This window comes from Mauremys reevesii, linkage group 5 (assembly GCF_016161935.1).
Source record: "Mauremys reevesii isolate NIE-2019 linkage group 5, ASM1616193v1, whole genome shotgun sequence".
NCBI classification, from domain to species: domain Eukaryota; kingdom Metazoa; phylum Chordata; order Testudines; family Geoemydidae; genus Mauremys; species Mauremys reevesii.
Genome location: NC_052627.1, coordinates 137,298,058 through 137,314,572, shown reverse-complemented (window position 1 = coordinate 137,314,572; position 16,515 = coordinate 137,298,058). Strand labels below are relative to the sequence as shown.

The 16,515-nt window shown below is 55.0% G+C and overlaps 1 protein-coding gene across 2 annotated transcripts; it reads right to left on the bottom strand.

The window, feature by feature from the left end:
* Window positions 1-3,477: 3,477 nt before the first annotated feature.
* LOC120405707 (AP-5 complex subunit sigma-1-like) lies at window positions 3,478-8,256 on the bottom strand. Of its 2 annotated transcripts, none has more exons than XM_039539412.1 (3): window positions 8,171-8,256; window positions 6,330-6,642; window positions 3,478-4,668 (listed from the first exon to the last, which is right to left on the bottom strand). In XM_039539412.1, exons 2-3 carry the CDS (start codon window positions 6,512-6,514, stop codon window positions 4,242-4,244), a joined length of 612 nt encoding a protein of 203 aa, XP_039395346.1. In that variant the 5' UTR covers window positions 6,515-6,642; window positions 8,171-8,256; the 3' UTR covers window positions 3,478-4,241. The 2 variants fall into 2 exon arrangements, with proteins under 2 accessions (XP_039395346.1, XP_039395345.1); XM_039539411.1 differs by lacking the exon at window positions 8,171-8,256 and adding an exon at window positions 8,010-8,144.
* Window positions 8,257-16,515: the final 8,259 nt, after the last annotated feature.

Here is a 16,515-nt window from a genome sequence, read left to right as displayed (position 1 = left end):
AGCAGAAAGCCTACAGGGAGTGGAAGATGGGAGAGATCAGCAAGGAAAGCTACCTTATTGAGGTCAGAACATGTAGGGATAAAGTGAGAAAGGCCAAAAGCCATGTAGAGTCGGACCTTGCAAAGGGAATTAAAACCAATAGTAAAAGGTTCTATAGCCAGATAAATAAGAAGAAAACAAAGAAAGAAGAAGTGGGACCACTAAACACTGAGGATGGAGTGGAGGTTGAGGATAATCTAGCCATGGCCCAATATCTAAACAAATACTTTGCCTCAGTCTTTAATGAGGCTAATGAGGAGCTTAGGGATAATGGAAGGATGACAAATGGGAATGAGGATATGGCGGTAGATATTACCACATCCAAGGTAGAAGCCAAACTCGAACAGCTTAATGGGACTAAATCAGGGGGCCCAGATAATCTTCATCCAAGAATATTAAAGGAACTGGCACATGATATTGCAAGCCCATTAGCAAGAATTTTTAATGAAATTAGTAAACTCAGGGGTTGTACCGTACAACTGGAGAATTGCTAACATAGTTCCTATCTTTAAGAAAGGGAAAAAAAGTGATCCAGGCAACTACAGGCCTGTTAGTTTGACATCTGTAGTATGCAAGGTCCTGGAAAAATTTTTGAAGGAAAAAGTAGTCAAGGACGTTGAGGTGAATGGTAACTGGGACAAAATACAACATGGTTTTACAAAAGGTAGATTGTGCCAAACCAACCTGGTCTTCTTTGAGAAGGTAACAGATTTTTTTTAGACAAAGGAAACTCAGTGGATCTAATTTACCTCGATTTCAGTAAGGCATTTGATACGGTTCCACATGGGGAATTATTAGCTAAATTAGAAAAGATGGGGATCAATATGAAAATGGAAAGGTGGATAAGGAACTGGTTAAAGGGGAGACGACAACGGGTCATACTGAAAGGTGAACTGTCAGGCTGGAAGGAGGTTACTAGTGGAGTTCCTCAGGGATCGGTTTTGGGATCAATCTTATTTAATCTTTTTATTACTGACCTTGGCACAAAAAGTGGGAATGTGCTAATAAAGTTTGTGGATGACACACAGCTGGGAGGTATTGCCAATACAGAGAAGGACCGGGATATCATACAGGAAGATCTGGATGACCTAGTAACTGGAGTAATAGTAATAGGATGACATTTAATAGTGAAAAGTGCAAGGTCATGCATTTAGGGATTAATAACAAGAACTATTGTTATAAGCTGGGGAGGCATCAGTTGGAAGTAACAGAGGAGAAGGACCTCGGAGTATTGGTTGATCACAGGATGACTATGAGCCGCCAATGTGATATGGCCATGAAAAAAGCTAATGCAGTCTTGGGATGCATCAGGCGAGGTATTTCCAGTAGAGATAAGGTGGTGTTAGTACCGTCATACAAGGCACTGGTGAGACCTCATCTGGAATACTGTGTGCAGTTCTGGTCTCCCATGTTTAAGAAGGATGAATTCAAACTGGAACAGATACAGAGAAGGGCTACTAGGATGATCCGAGGAATGGAAAACCTGTCTTACGAAAGGAGACTCAAAGAGCTTGGCTTGTTTAGCCTAACCAAAAGAAGGCTGAGGGAAGATACGATTGCTCTCTACAAATATATCAGAGGAATAAATACCAGGGAGGAAGAGGAATTATTTAAGCTCAGTACCAATGTGGACACAAGAACAAATGGATATAAACTGGCTATCAGGAAGTTTAGACTTGAAATTAGACAAAGGTTTCTAACCATCAGAGGAGTGAAGTTCTGGAACAGCCTTCCAAGAGGAGCAGTGGGGGCAAAAGACATATCTGGCTTCAAGACTAATCTTGATAAGTTTATGGAGGGGATGGTATAATGGGATAGACTAATTTTGGAAATTGATTCGTCTTTGACTACTAGCAGTAAATATGCCCAATGGCTTGTAATGGGATGTTAGATGGGGTGGGATCTGAGTTACTACAGAGAATTCTTTCCTGGGTGTCTGACTGAATCTTGCCCACATACTCGGGGTTTAGCTGATCGCCATACTTGGGGTCGGGAAGGAATTTTCCTCCAGGGCAGATTGGCAGAAGCCCTGGGGGGTTTTCACCTTCCTTTGCAGCGTGGGGCACGGGTCACTTGCTGGAAGATTCTCTGAACCTTGAAGTCTTTAAACCATGATTTGAGGACTTTAATGGCTCAGACTCAGGTCTGATACAGGAGTGGGTGGGTGGGATTCTGTGGCCTGCATTGTGCAGGAGGTCTGACTAGATGATCATAATGTTCCCTTCTGACCTTAAAGTCTATGATTCTATGATGTCAAAACCATCTATACATACATTTAAAACGTCCAGTTGTATGTGCTAAGCAAGGGATGTCTCCAAATATGTTTGGGCCACCGAGGAGATGAAGCCAGTCTCGCAGCTGAGCCTGAATTTAACAGCTGTTCGAACTCTTCTATCCCTGCCTCGCTGTGCCACGTATCAAAACATATCTGTCCCTTCCAACCCAACAGGAGCAGTCCCTCCCAAAACTGTCACTTCCTTGGAAGGACCCAATCGGTTGTTTTTCTGCATCTCAGGCTGCTCTTCCTTCAAAGACGTAGAATATTTATTTCCAAGGGCATTTATTACTGGGAGAAAGATGACAGCCCTGAGGACTGATGTCTACAGCAAGTAGCTCAGCCGATGGACCTCTACCAACACCCCCCCTCCTCACTGGGGATGGAGTAGCTCCATCTCTGAGACCCACTCAGTTCTTAACCAATAAGCTACCAATAATGGTGGTGGTTTGGAGGCACCTCTCTACTGGGACCACAAGATTCTTTTCACAGAAGATGATGAACAGCAACCAGCTGTCAACAACCTTCAGCCATTACCAGCTCTAGTCAGATACCACTTGCCCAAGGCAGCCTGGCCCTGGGTGAGTGGTGCTGCTATTGGTAATGCGTGTTACGTAGATTCCAGGGCTAGAAGGGACCATTGTGATCATCTAGTCTGTCCTCCTGTATAACACCACCCGGAGACTGTCACCCAGTGACCCATCCATAGAGCCCATAGCTTGTGGTTCAGCTACAGCACGAATTCTAAAAAGCCATCCAATCTTGATTTAAAGATGTCAAGAGGAGAATCCACCACATTCCTCAGTAAGTTGTTCCAGTGGTTAATTGCTTCTCAATATGAAGCAGTAACTAAGCTCTGAGATGACAGGCAGAGGGTCAGAGTTCTTTAAAATACTCACATATTTTTGCTATTGTGTCCATATGAAAGGAAAACAGAACAGCAAGTGAAGTAAACAGCACAGGTACCAAAAACTGCCCAATAAACAAGAATTGCCCATTTCGGACACTTCTGAAAGGAAAAAAGTTATTCTAAATTGGGCTGACCCTCAACTCAGCTATGCAGAACCTGCCCAGAAGGCCATTAAAAGCATCCCCATGATTTCTGGAAGGGACACACTTCTTAAGGCTGCAACGCTCAGGCCAGGCTGCAATTAGATGGGGAAAAGAATCCTGAGCTGGGTTTATACTCTCGGGGTCTGATTGTCCTCTCTCATATATAGGAGTAACTCAAGCCTAGAATGAGACTAGTGTGAGAACAGAACCCGGCCCTTGCTTTTCAAAGGAATAGCCCAGTTCCAAAGCCAGCATGACTGTGTCTTGACAGCAGAGTCTTCTGCATCCCTTGGAAATTCTTCTTTCTTGAGGACGTGCCCAGAGCTGCAGCAGACCTCACTCCTAGCCCTGCTTTACATTTGCCCCAAGACGTCCCCCACGGCCCTTTGGAGGAGGTGGCTATTGTTCCCGAGGGTGGGGCTCCATCCACCCCCAAAGAACCAAGAGGCCGGCTCCTCGCCCCAGCCCTCAACTCACACTGAGGAGGAAACAGGACACCCTTGAGCAGTGGATGACGCAGGCGGGTTTCTCCCAGCCAAGCCAAGTTTATTGAGAATAGGAACTGAGCAATCGTTTCAAGCGGGTGACAGGTGCACATCCCCCAACCGCACACACATCTCCCCCTTCCTCTAAGGGCTGCCCCCGCCCCCGCCGTGGGACAGGAGATTTCGGTGGGAGGATGCAGCCAGAGGGACGTGCTGCATGGCCAGAACAAGGATAATAACTACCAGGGCCATAGCTACCAACCTTGATGTGTCTCCTTTAAACGACAGTGCACCCTCCGCCCCTCCCAGCGTTCATGCTGCCTGCCGACTGACCCAGGCAGAGGGTCTGCCCAGCCCATGAGCCGACGGCGCACTCCACTAAGAGCCTTCTACTTGGACAGACAGGCACCCAGCTCCTTTTCTAGTCCCTGGACAAACTGATCATTCAGGAAGAGCAACTGCCCATGGGGCAGGAACTTGCTCAGGATAATCTCGGTCTTGTCTGCCTTGAGGACCACGTCGCTGCCCTGGTTCAGCAGCTTCAGATGCTCCAGGAGATACTTTACCACCAGCCGCAGGGTGTTCTCGGCAAGCATCAGGTTCTCCTGGGGGTCGCACACCAGAGCGAAGCCCAGAGACAGGACCCCCAGCCAGAGCACCGTCTTGTTCTCACAGAAGGGATCCCCGGGAGGGAGGCGGAACACCCCACATGGGGCATCCTGGAGGGAAATGGGTTCGTCGGGCAGCTGGACAGGGAAGTCAGAGGCAGGGCGCCCTGATGCCTGGTGCAGCAATTTACATGTTGAATCCACCTGCCTGGGAAAGGCCAGAAACAGAGAGAGAGATACAGTCATTTTATAAGAGGATGGGGTTAAGAAAAGGAAACGGGGCCTGAACATCCCTGGAAGATCTGCCTGATAGCAAGATGACGCAGGCTGCAGATTCATCCCCCAAGGGGAACGTGTGGGAGCCCCATCGCTTGGGAAAACAAAGCCCTGCAGAACAAGCCTGCTCTGGGCCGTGGGAGGGCTGGAAGGGACGTACCAAGTCTTCCCTCTGGGATGAAGCACAGAGCACAGCTGGGTATTTTACTTTATAAAGAGCTCCCTGGAATGTTCACATTCGCTCCTCTCCCCAGTGGGGGATAAGGGACCCAAAACGTGCCCTGCTCTAGAGTCTATGGGTACATCGACCCTACCAAAACAGACCCATGGCAGCAAGTCTCAGAAGCCGGGTCAGCTGACTCAGACTCACGGGGCTCATGCTACGAGGCTAAAAATAGGAGCTCAGACATTCAGGCTTGGGCTGGAGCCTGGGCTCTAAGACAAAAGAGTGGCCAGACTGGGTCAGACCAAAGGTCCATCTAGCCCAGTATCCTGTCTGCCGGCAGTGGCCAGTGCCAGGTGCCCCAGAGGGAGTGAACAGAACAGGAAATCATCAAGTGATCCACCCCTGTCGCCCATTTCCAGCTTCTGGCAAACAGAGGCTAGGGACACGCAGAGCATGGGGTTGCATCCCTGATAATCTTGGCTAATAGCCATTAGTGGACCCATCCTCCGTGAACTTTTGAACCCAGTTATACTTCTGGCCTTCACATCATCCCCTGGCACAAGTTCCACAGGTTAACTGTGCGTTATGTGGAGAAATACCTCCTTTGGTTTGTTTTCAATCTACTGCCTAGTAACTTCATTGGCTGACCCCTGATTCTTGTGTTATGAGGAGTAAATAACACTTCCTTATTCACTTTCCCCACCCCAGTCATGACTGTATAGACCTCAGTCATATCCCCCCTTAGTCGTCTCTTTCCAAGCCGAACAGCCCCAGTCTTTTCCATTTCTCCTCAGATGGAAGCTGTTCCATACCCCTAGTCATTTTTGTTGCCCTTTCCTGTACCTTTTCCAATTCTAATACATCTACTTTTGAGATGGGATGACCAGAACTGCACAGAGTATTCAAGGTGTGGGCGTATCATGGATTTATACAGAGGCAATATGATATTTTCTGTCTTATTCTCTATCCCTTTCCTAATGGCTCCTAACTTTCCTCTCTGCTCGCCCGAAGGTCTCCACTGCTATTTCTAGCCCGGTAGCATGAGCCCAATTCAGTTGTCCTGGGCTTGGAGTCTTGCTGCCGCAGGCCCTGTTCTCTGCAGTGTAAATGTACCCTTAGATTCTATAAAAAGCAGCAAAGAATCCTGTGGCACCTTATAGACTAACAGACGTACTGGAGCATGAGCTTTCGTGGGTGAATACCCACTTCGTCACATGCATGACGTCGGATGTAATTTCACCCAGGAAAGCTCATGCTCCAATATGTCTGTTAGTCTATAAGGTGCCACAGGACTCTCTGCTGCTTTTACAGATCCAGACTAACACGGCTCCCCCTCTGATCCTTAGATTCTAGGACACTAACTCCCCCCCACCCCCTGTGCTGGGCCCTGCAGCGCAGTCACATTCAGATGTGGGTGAATCCTTTACCTGGCCACAGCCAAAATCTGCTCCTTCCTGCCCAGTCTCTCCTTCTCGAGATCATGCGGCCCGGGCTCCTCTGGTGACTGGTCCAGCCTCTCAGAGCCAAAGACCCTGGAATACAGCACGCGGCAGAGCCCAGCCTCTGCCCCGGGCCGAGGGTGCAGCGTATGGATGAGGAATGCGTGAACCATGATGCTGCATCCTAAGGAAGGACACGCAAGCGGTGAGTGATCATCACAGGATATCGGCGCGTGCGGCTCAGGGGTGCCAGGGCCTCTCTACAGCCAGCTGGGAGGATCATTCCCCTCTTCCCAAAGCTCTGGAATAACAGGAAAAGGGGGGAAATAAGAGGCACCATCAACACTAAGCACGACTCTACCTGCTTCCCAAAGAGGCTGAGCCCGACTCGCCTCTCACTCCCCACACCCCTCACAGCAGGGCACTTGGGGCTCCTTTCCCCAGCCCCGGGAGGGGCAGTTGAGGCTGGGAAGGAAGATGTGGGCGGATGTGACACGACAGCCCCCTGCGGCCAGGCGTGACAGGCTCACGCGGTAGGGGGATGGCGTGGAGTCGCCAGAGACGCCCATGGTGGCGACCCGACTGCCCTGCAGGATGTGGTGGGTGCAAGACAAGGCACAGCGGTGCCAGGGCACAGCGGGGACGCGTGGCAGGGCCAGGGCACCGTGACTACGCCGTGTTAGTACGGTGGGACTGGCGAGGCCTCAGGGGAGATGTAAGAGAAGTCACAGGGGGTGTCTCAGGGGCTGAGGGGGGCGCGGGGGCAGGAATGATGGAGCAGCTGAAGGAGGATGCAGGGTGTCAAAGGGCCCTGGAGGGCCCAAAGATTCATGGAGGGTGCAGGGAAGGCAGGGAGGCCCATGGGGGGCAGCGGCGCAGCTATGAGGGGAAATCTGGGTGGGCCCCAACGCCACAACCTCTTCCCAGCCCCGGTGCCCCCAGACACAGGGCTTCACCCACCGAGCTGGGCAGGCACCTGGGGCGGCTCAGACCATGGCCTGGCAGAGGTGCCGGGGCGCGGCAGCACCGCACCCGCGCTCAGAGCTGTGCTCAGTGGGCTGGGTACCCCGGGGAAGGTGCAGGTGGCGCTCAGAGGGGGAGTCCATGGGGTTGCAGAGGGTGGCCAGAGGCGTGTGGGGCACACTGGGGTCTAGGGGAAATGCAGGGCCGGGGCGGAGCTGCAGAGCGGTGCCGGCGGGGGAGGCACCAGGACCCGGGGTGGGGAAGGTGGGGGCACACAGAGGAGGTGCAGGGGTTGCAGAGGGTGGCCAAAGGCGCGTGGGGCACACTGGGGTCTAGGGGCAATGCAGGGGCCCTGAGAGCCGGGGGCTGCAGAGCGGTGCCGGCGGGGAGGCACCGGGACCCGGGCGGGGGAAGGTGAAGGGGGCGCTCAGAGGGGGTGCATGGGGTTGCAGAGGGTGGCCAGAGGCGCGTGGGGCACACGGGGTCTAGGGGCAATACAGGGAAGCCCTGAGAGCCGGGAGCTACAGAGCGGTGCCGGCGGGGAGGCACCGGGACCCGGGCGGGGAAGGTGCAGGGGTGGCGCTCAGAGGGGGTGCATGGGGTTGCAGAGGGTGGCCAGAGGCGCGTGGGGCACACCGGGGTCTAGGGGAAATGCAGGGGCCCTGGGGCGGGGGCTGCAGAGCGGTGCCGGCGGGCGGGGCTCACCGGTGCACGGCAGCGGCTGCTGCACGGATCGGACCCAGGCGCGCTCCGGCCGCGCGGGCACGCGGCGACCTGGGGCTCGGGCCGCCCCGGTGCATGCTGGGAAATGTAGTCCGGTGGCCGCGCGGGGCCGGCAGCTCCGGGAGCCTCCCGCCCGCACTCACCGCCGCGCTCCTCGCCCCCGGCGCCGCGAGCCCGCGCACGGCGCATTCCCCACAGGGCCAGACGGGAGAGCCCTCCGGGGATTGGCTGCCGCCGGCAAAGGGGCGGGGAAGAGCTCTGCGGGGATTGGCCATCTCTGGGAGGGGCGGGGAAAAGCTCTGCGGGGATTGGCTATCTCTGGGAAGCCGGGAAGAGCTTTGCCGGGATTGGCTATCTCTGGGAGGGGCGGAAAGAGCTCTGCGGGGATTGGCTATCTCTGGGAGGGGCGGGGAAAAGCTCTGCGGGGATTGGCCATCTCTGGGAAGCCGGGAAGAGCTTTGCCGGGATTGACTATCTCTGGGAGGGGGCGGAAAGAGCTCTGCGGTGATTGGCTATCGCTGGCAGGGGCGGGACATAGCCCCGCGGTAATTGGCTGTCTGGGAGGGGCGTGGCCAGCTCACAGCACAGCGCTTGGCCGGACGCCGTGGGGGCGGGATCTGCCCAGGGGCAGTGCGGGATTGGCGGAGCCGAAGCGCCCGGTTCGGGCGCGGGGACCCGGCTCCCCTGCCGGCGGTGTGGCTGCAGGCCCCGCGCGCCCGCTTCGGCTCCGGCCAATCCGGAGTGAATCCGGATCAAACCCCTACCCCGAGAAGCGCGCGGGGGCTGGCGCCGCTTTGAACTCGGGGTCCCCGGCGAGCTGGCGGCAGAGCCACGGGGGTCTGTGTCCCGGGTGTCCCTCCACGCGTGCAAGTGAGGCGCGCACACCCCCCCCCGGTCACCCAGCGCTGCCAACGCCGGGCTCGCGCCGTGTGGACAGGCCCAGCGGGGGCGATTCGCTGCAGCGAGCCCCCGACAGCGCCCGCTGCTCCCGACGGGTGGCCAGTCCCTGGACGCTGCCCGGCGATGGGCCAGAACAAGAGACCGGGAATAGGCCCCTGGTCACTGAGCCCCCCACCGCATCCAGCTTCGGCGGGGGGCCCTGCTGGCCGGCGCCCGGAGCTGCCGGGAAGAGGTGCCCTGGCTCCGTGGGGCTGTGGCTGGGGTGTGCCTCAAACAGTAGCTGTGGGGGGAAGCGCAGCCCGACCCTCAGGACTGAAGGAGCCGAAGAGGGGAGGCAGCAGCCTGTGTGCGGGGCTCCGCTTGCCCCCAAAAGGGACCGTTTGGGAACCGTACCAGGTACACACCTGGGCTCGGGCCCCTTGGCGCAGCTGCCAGTGGATGTACCCGGCGGGCTGTGGAAGCAGATTTCACAGTGCCAGGGATACCCGCTCTCCTGCTTGTTTCCGGATACCTCTGATTTGGTGTCAGGCACCTGCTGTGGGGCCGGAACAAGGTGTAAATTACAGCAACTGGCCACTGAATTCAGCCCCAGGTTTCCAATTTCCCCACTGACCACAGTGTGGCTGTGAACATACCCAGGCCAGGTGGCCTTAGCTCAGGGGTGGTCAAACTATGGCCCCCTCCTGCACCCCACACCCCTCCTCTGCTCCAACCCCTTGCCCTGAGCCCCTTCCTGCACACTGCTCCCGCTCTACATTCATGGCCCTGGATGCAATTTCCCCACCCAAACGTGGCCCTTGGGCCAAAAAGTTTGCCCACCCCTGCCTTAGCTGAACCCAGGCCTGCTTCCTGCCTGAGAGCTCTTCTATTCAGCCAGCAGAGGGAGCTCCAATGTAAGGTTTGAATGTAAAGATATTGCTGCTGAGTGGTGATGGGGGCATCTTAAAACAACTGGGAGAAGTGGCCAGAAAGTCCTGGTGTCTGTCTGAAGCTCCCAGCCTTTGAGGAGCTGGGGCTTTCTGACCAGATTCCCAAGGTCTCCTGCTTTCTGCTGTGTTGGAGAAACCAGGCCTTTCTCTCTGTATTTCAGTCTGGGTTGTTTTGCAAGGTTTCATCCAAGGATCTCCAAACACTTCATAGTCATCAAGGAATTAAGCCTCCTGTTCCCCTCAGAGGCTTTTTATCCTCGTGTTGCAGATAGGAAAAGTGAGGCCCACAGGGAGAGCCTTGCCAAAGATTTCACAGTGCCAGGGATACCACTAGACAGCGTGTGTCCACAGAAACCCTGCTCAGTTACCCTGGCTACATCTCTGCACTCGTCCCGCCAGCCCTGGGAACTACATAACAAGCTGGTACTGACCCAAGGTAACAGAGTTCCTCCTTTAGCTCTTGGGTACATTCTGTGCAGTGCAAAGAACACGTGTCCTGTCTGTACCTTAATGAGAGTCAATAAAACCAGGCAATGCCCAACATACTAATTAATTCTTTCACTCCCAGAGGAGACAAGGTGATGTAACGGTTGCCTGTGATAGCAGGTAACGAAACTTGAAGACTCAGGATGTCCCTTCCAGTCCTATATCCCCACGAGAGGAGAAAGGCCAGGAGGAAGTGCAAATTACCCAAACATCCCCCGTTTGTAAGAATTTGGCACAGCTCTGTGGCTCAGTGTGAGAGTTTGGGTCAGTTTTTTCCTTGTTGAACGCAGTTTGCTCATCCTGCAGAAACACACTGAGAGCAGGGCTGTTCCTGGTGTAACCAATATTAGGGTGCTTGCACCAGAGAGTCGTTTAACCCAGCCCCGTGCCATCGGAGCAGGACTGTTTCCCCCAGCTGCCCCCACATCAGTAGCCTGGTCATATCCCTGAAATGCACTACGTCTGGGTGTGACCAGAAATAGACACCAAACACAACACAGCAGAGTGGGCTTGAACAATGCACCCACGCAAACACAGCAGCATTTGAATTTCGAGACTCTCCCTAGCCAGTGCTACTGGGTGGCCCATTCCAGCCCAGCAGCCAAGCGCCCTCCCTTCCGCAGGGATGGGGTTTTAACTCCTTTGTTCCTCAGCTAGTGCTGCTTTTGGCTGAGGGTGTTGGGCCACAGAGCCTGTCGCCTCTGGAATGCAGCCTGGGTTGGCGGCAGCTGATCCCCTCTCTTGACTGGTTGGTGGCCTGCCTGTCACGAGTTGTGTGGATCTCAGCCTAGTCCCTTAGCTGGCGGGTGTTTGCATCCAACCCCTCCCCCCACCCCCAGCAGCATAGCAAGGGCCACTCTATTGGCAGCCTCAGTAGAGGGCAAGGCCAGAATGGGCCCTGGAAACTGAGCCGAGCTGTCCTCCAGCTTAAGGCTGGGTCACTGTGCACCTGGCTTGCCCTGCCGCTGCCTGTTGTGTGGGAAATCTGAGGGTGTCAGTTTCCAGGGCTGCTAGCTGGCACTTTTCACCAGCACTAAATACATTCACTTTAAAACTCCCTAGTGAACTAAGCTTGCGTTGGGAATTAGTGGAGATGGATCAAAACCATCGTAGGGGCTGGCTACGCTCCGGGGACTCGACCGGCACAGCTACGGCGCCCTCGTTACGCCGGCATAACCCCGAAGCGGAGGCGCAGCTGCTTTCCCGATGGAGAGCGACACTGCTGCCCCAGGAGAGGTAGCTGGTGCCATGGAAGCATTCTTCTGTTGACCTAGCTGCGTCTCCACTTGGGGGCTGACCTAGCTGCGTCTCCACTTGGGGGCTGACCTAGCTGCGTCTCCACTTGGGGGCTGTCCGCACAGCCGTGTTCTCCGAAGGTAATGAAGCTGCCCCTCTCAGCCACTTGTCTGCTCTTGAAAGCTAATTCAGGTGAAGGCAGAGTGTGACTGTAAAGCAGAATCGCTATTTCAGAGTAACTCTGTGTAGACAAGCCCTAAGAGCCTGGCTGTACTGGGGTCTTTGGCACCAGCATAGCTGCATCAGTGCAACCCTCCAGTGCATTTGGATTGCAGTGCAGCAGGTAACTGCATCCATGTCATTGCACCACTACACATTTCCTAGTCTACCTAAAGCCTTAATTCTTCCTTGCTCCGGACTCCCCGTTGTATCCTGCCTTCTCATGGCTAGCCTGTAAGCGCTCCTGGGCACAGATCTCAGTTTTGTGGCTTGCACAGCACTTTGCGCAATACTAATAGTGATAACAGCAACTCCACAGTGAAAAGCAAACCCCTCAATAGTAAATGTAGCCTGCCTTGTCAGCCTTAATGATTCCTATCCTGAATGCCCAAAGGCAAGCATGTGCAGTCAATACCATGGTGGATAAATCATCTGTCACACTCAGGCATCTGGGGGGAGGGGGTTAATCAGACACGCAGCATAAAGCCTGCAGAAGTGAGCTTTTGGGGTGACATGGGAGGGTAGAACCCCAGCAGCCTGGCCCCTCCATGGTCACCTCCTTCCCCAAGAGTGATTTGTGTGTGTGTGTGTATTATTCTAAACTGTGTAGTGTTGCTGTGAGCTATTAAACAGCTGTTGCATTTCACCCCAGAGGAGGCTGCATTTCAGTAATGACTGATGTGATTAGGGTACCTTAATAGGCACACGCTGCTACTGCTTCTGTAATGAGTGTGAGATTTTACAAATGGTAAAGCGTCGGATACAACTCACTGATAGTTGTGACAGAAATATAAAAGAATTGAGCCTAAAACTATAGTTCTTACTCCTTGAAACACTGGGGAAGATCCAGCAGATCTGAAGGAAGCTTATGTTGTGCCAGTATTTAAAGATTAAACAGGATGTCCTGGGTAATTATAGGCCTGTTAGTCTGACATCGATCCTGGGGAAGATAATGGAGCGGCCGCTGTGGGACTCGATTAATAAAGCACATCATTAGAAGGTGTTATAATAAGCCATAATAACAGACACTTTGACAATTGATCCACCATTCACTGAAACATCTATTCATCCATTATTAGCCCTTTAGACAAGGCGAGATCGATAAAAAGCAACAGGAACATTTTTGAAAAATCTGGGTGTTTTTATATGCCACCAAGGAGAAAAAGAAGGGCACAGCCCCACTGTTGCCCTCCATTTCGCCGTTGTCTTTAAGGTGAGCGTTACAAAGCATAGCAGCATCTGAGCTACATTCACCGGCATGTTCCAGCTGCTTTGGGCCATTCCAGTAAAACAGCTGGAGCAGCCCAGTGAATCTAGCCCAAATTCTTCCCCCGCAGCGTCCGATCGCCCTCCATACATTCTAGCCCTAGAGCTTGGGTTTTAAAAAGCAATCCACGCCCTGAGAAAAGCCTGTGCCGTTTTGTCATTCTTTGCCTTTGCATCCGCTCGCCGGACAGTGCAAACACGTGCAGGAGAACTCAAGGTGGGTGGGGGATGGGCTTGTCGTGGAATGTGATTCGTAATTTTAAACGGCACACGGCGCCGGCTGCCCAGAGGAAACCCGGAGGGGGCGTGGCTGTGAGCAAAGGGGGCCGAGCAGTCACGGGGCCCGGCCACGTGAAATCGACATTCCCGTCCCTGGGCCAAGTGGGATCATAGAATTCAGCAACACGGTGACTCATGCTCAGAAATAGTTGGCAGCCAGTCGGTTCCCTGACTCCTGCGGTGCCATGGGAGAGACAGAGCACGCGGCCTCCTGCCTTGGCAGCGTTCGCACGGAGAGGCCCCAGTCACCAAGCTGGACGGCCCCGCTCTGTCCGTGCCCGTAGGGGAAGGGCTGCTGCTTTTTGAATGTCAACAGCTGCCTCTGTGACATCCCCAAAAGAAATGCCCTCGGCTGAGCCCTCATGGGGGGTGGGAGCAGGTTATCCCCTACCTGCCGACGGCAGGGTTCTTGCTCCTTCCTCTGCAGACTCTGGTGCAGGCCCCTGTCAGAGACAGGCTACGAGATTGGATGGACCGCGGGTCTGGTCCAGTCTGACACGGCCTGTGATGCTAGGTGAGCACGGTCACTTTCACAATGACCCTGCCACAGTCTGTGGTAAAACCCCTCCCCTCCCAGGGGTAGGGGACGGACTCAGGGGCTGGGGGTCTCTAAGTAGCTGGATGGATGCGCTGGGTGAAGGGCTGCGCCTGAGAAGCAGCAAAGGTGGTTACGGTCTGTTGAACGCAGCCCGGGCCCAAGCTTGCAGTCTGTACGGGTGAGTCAATGAGGTGACCTCTGAACTAAAGGGCTGCTACCTTAGCCTCTCCCTGGGCAACCCCTGGAGACCTGGCTCACCCTCTCCAACCCACAAAGCCAGTGCTTTACCCATAGGAGGAAGAGGTGCAGGATCAGACCCGGCAAGCACTAGGCTCACCAGAAAATCCTGAGGTGGGTGGGTGGATAAAGCAAGACACAGTCCTATCCCTGCGCTGCATAAAGCCAAACGCCCGCCCGCCTGCCATCTCACTTCCACTGAAATCAATGGCCAAACGCCCACTGGGGCAGGCCTGGCCGATCAGTACCACGGACGGGACGGGACGGGACGGGCCAGAGCCCCCACTTCCTGAGTCTCATCTCAAAGCACTGCCTGGTAGTTAAAACATCAGCTCCCTTATTCCCTGGGGCAGGAATGTTCCCTGGGGGACACACCCGCCCGTGGAATGTGTGAGGAGAGGGAGGGTGCGTGTACACAACTATCACACCTCAACTATCACACCTCGCAGCACTTCACAAACATCAAAGAGGGAGCCAACCTGGCCCAGCAGGGCTAACGGGGACAGACCCCAGCCTTCCCCCAGAGCCAGGCTGGACCTGCCGGGCTAACGGGGACAGACCCCAGCCTTCCCCCAGAGCCAACCTGGCCCAGCAGGGCTAACGGGGACAGACCCCAGCCTTCCCCCAGAGCCAGGCTGGCCATGCAGGGGGACCATGAGCAAAAAGTGGGGTTCATTCCTTTCAGGCTGAGCACACAGGTGAGTCAATTATGTTAAGAGCAGAATCTGTGAGGTAGAAAATAATTTTACCCCCATTTTATGGATGGGAAACTGAGGCGCAGAGAGTGAGTGACTTGCCCAGGGTCACACACAGGGAGGCTGTCACCGAGCAGGGAACTCCTGCGTCCCAGGCCTGTGTGTAATCACAGCCAGTCTTCCTTTAGCAGAAGGGTGACGTGGGATGGCAGGAAGCCAAGGGTGGAGGGAGGAGACAAAAGGGTGGTTAGGAGGCACTGGCATGGCAGGCAGTGGCCCAGGGCTGTTAGGCCAGGCCAGGGAACACGCTCTGGACAATTAGAAACCCGTCTCAGCTGGCACTAAGAGCCGTGCCAGCTCTGGGACTGACGGAGGTGTTGGCCTGTTAAAGACCAACTTGCCGAAATCCAGTTTTGGCTCACGGCTGCCGTGTGCGGATTCCACATCACGCTGCAACCTGCTGCAAAGAGACCCAGAGTCCAGGCTGGGTGGGAGGCGGAGGAGAAATCGCAGTGGGGCAGGTTTGCATGATCCCTGCAGCATGGTCCAATGCGGTGCCCTGGGTTCTGTTCCTGGCTCTGCTGGGTGCCCTTGGGTAGGTCACGCCCCCTCGCTCCTTTAAAATGGGGGCTAGTGACATTCCCCATCCTGGCAAAGGACTTGCAGATCTGCGATGGAGCACTCAGCTGTGTTATCTAGAAACCCCCCTCCCCCCCGTGACACTCTCATCGGCCCTATTACAACCTACGCCGGTGAGAGGTGCCTGTTAGCACAACAGCCACGCATCCGCTGGGTGTGAGTCCTGCTGCCTCTCCCTCCCAGTGGAAAATCCCTCCAGTGCTCAGCCCAGGACAGAGCCCCCAGCGAACGACGCCCTCCCGAGGGCTCCACCGCCCAGAATGCTGGGAGGAAGGAGGCCAGGCCACACCAGTGGCAGAGGCATAGAGAGGCCACCCATCTAAATGGCATTGTCCTGAGCCAATCACGGAAAGGCACCCATGGGCCAGCGCTGCACGAACTGCTGAGCAGCTGCAATGAGGCAGCTCTCAACGCCCCCTTTGAGAACGGGGTTAAGACGGGGCAGCCACTGAACTGTTTGTTTTAACGGGGTTTGCCACTGCGTGCCTCAGTTTCCCCATCTCAGAGCTACGGGGGGGAGGGGGCGCTCAGTGATGGTTTGCAAAAGCGATCCAAGATGCTCGGGAGAGTGCTGTAGACGGGCCAAGGGTTCCAATCTTTCCCGTTATAGGTGAGAACATTTACTCAAACCTGGTGCTGCAATGCAGCCACCTCTGGGGCGAAGCACAGCCGTCCCGCTACCAGCCACGCAGCCGCAGTGAGAACTGGTGAACAGGAAACCCAGCATGTTTTCTCAGCCCCGTTTCTGAGCCTCAAGCCTTGCCGAGCCCCGGCAGGAAACGCCGCACACCAGAAGCGCTGACCCACAAGAGGCTCTGCCAGGTTTATTTTAAACTCGGCTGCCACGTGAGCAGCCTGCGAAGCGCTTGCCAGGCCAGCCCCTCCCGTGCACGTGCCGGCGCGCTCAAGTGGGCAGCAGGGCAGAGCTTTCCCAGACATTAGCACGTCGCTTCCAAAATGGGCCCAGGGGAGTGGAGAGTTTCGTTTTTCTCACCACTTTGAGGAAGCCAAAACCGTACGCGTGACGGGTGGGGCTGGTTCATGGAGCCACGTGAAATCCTGCC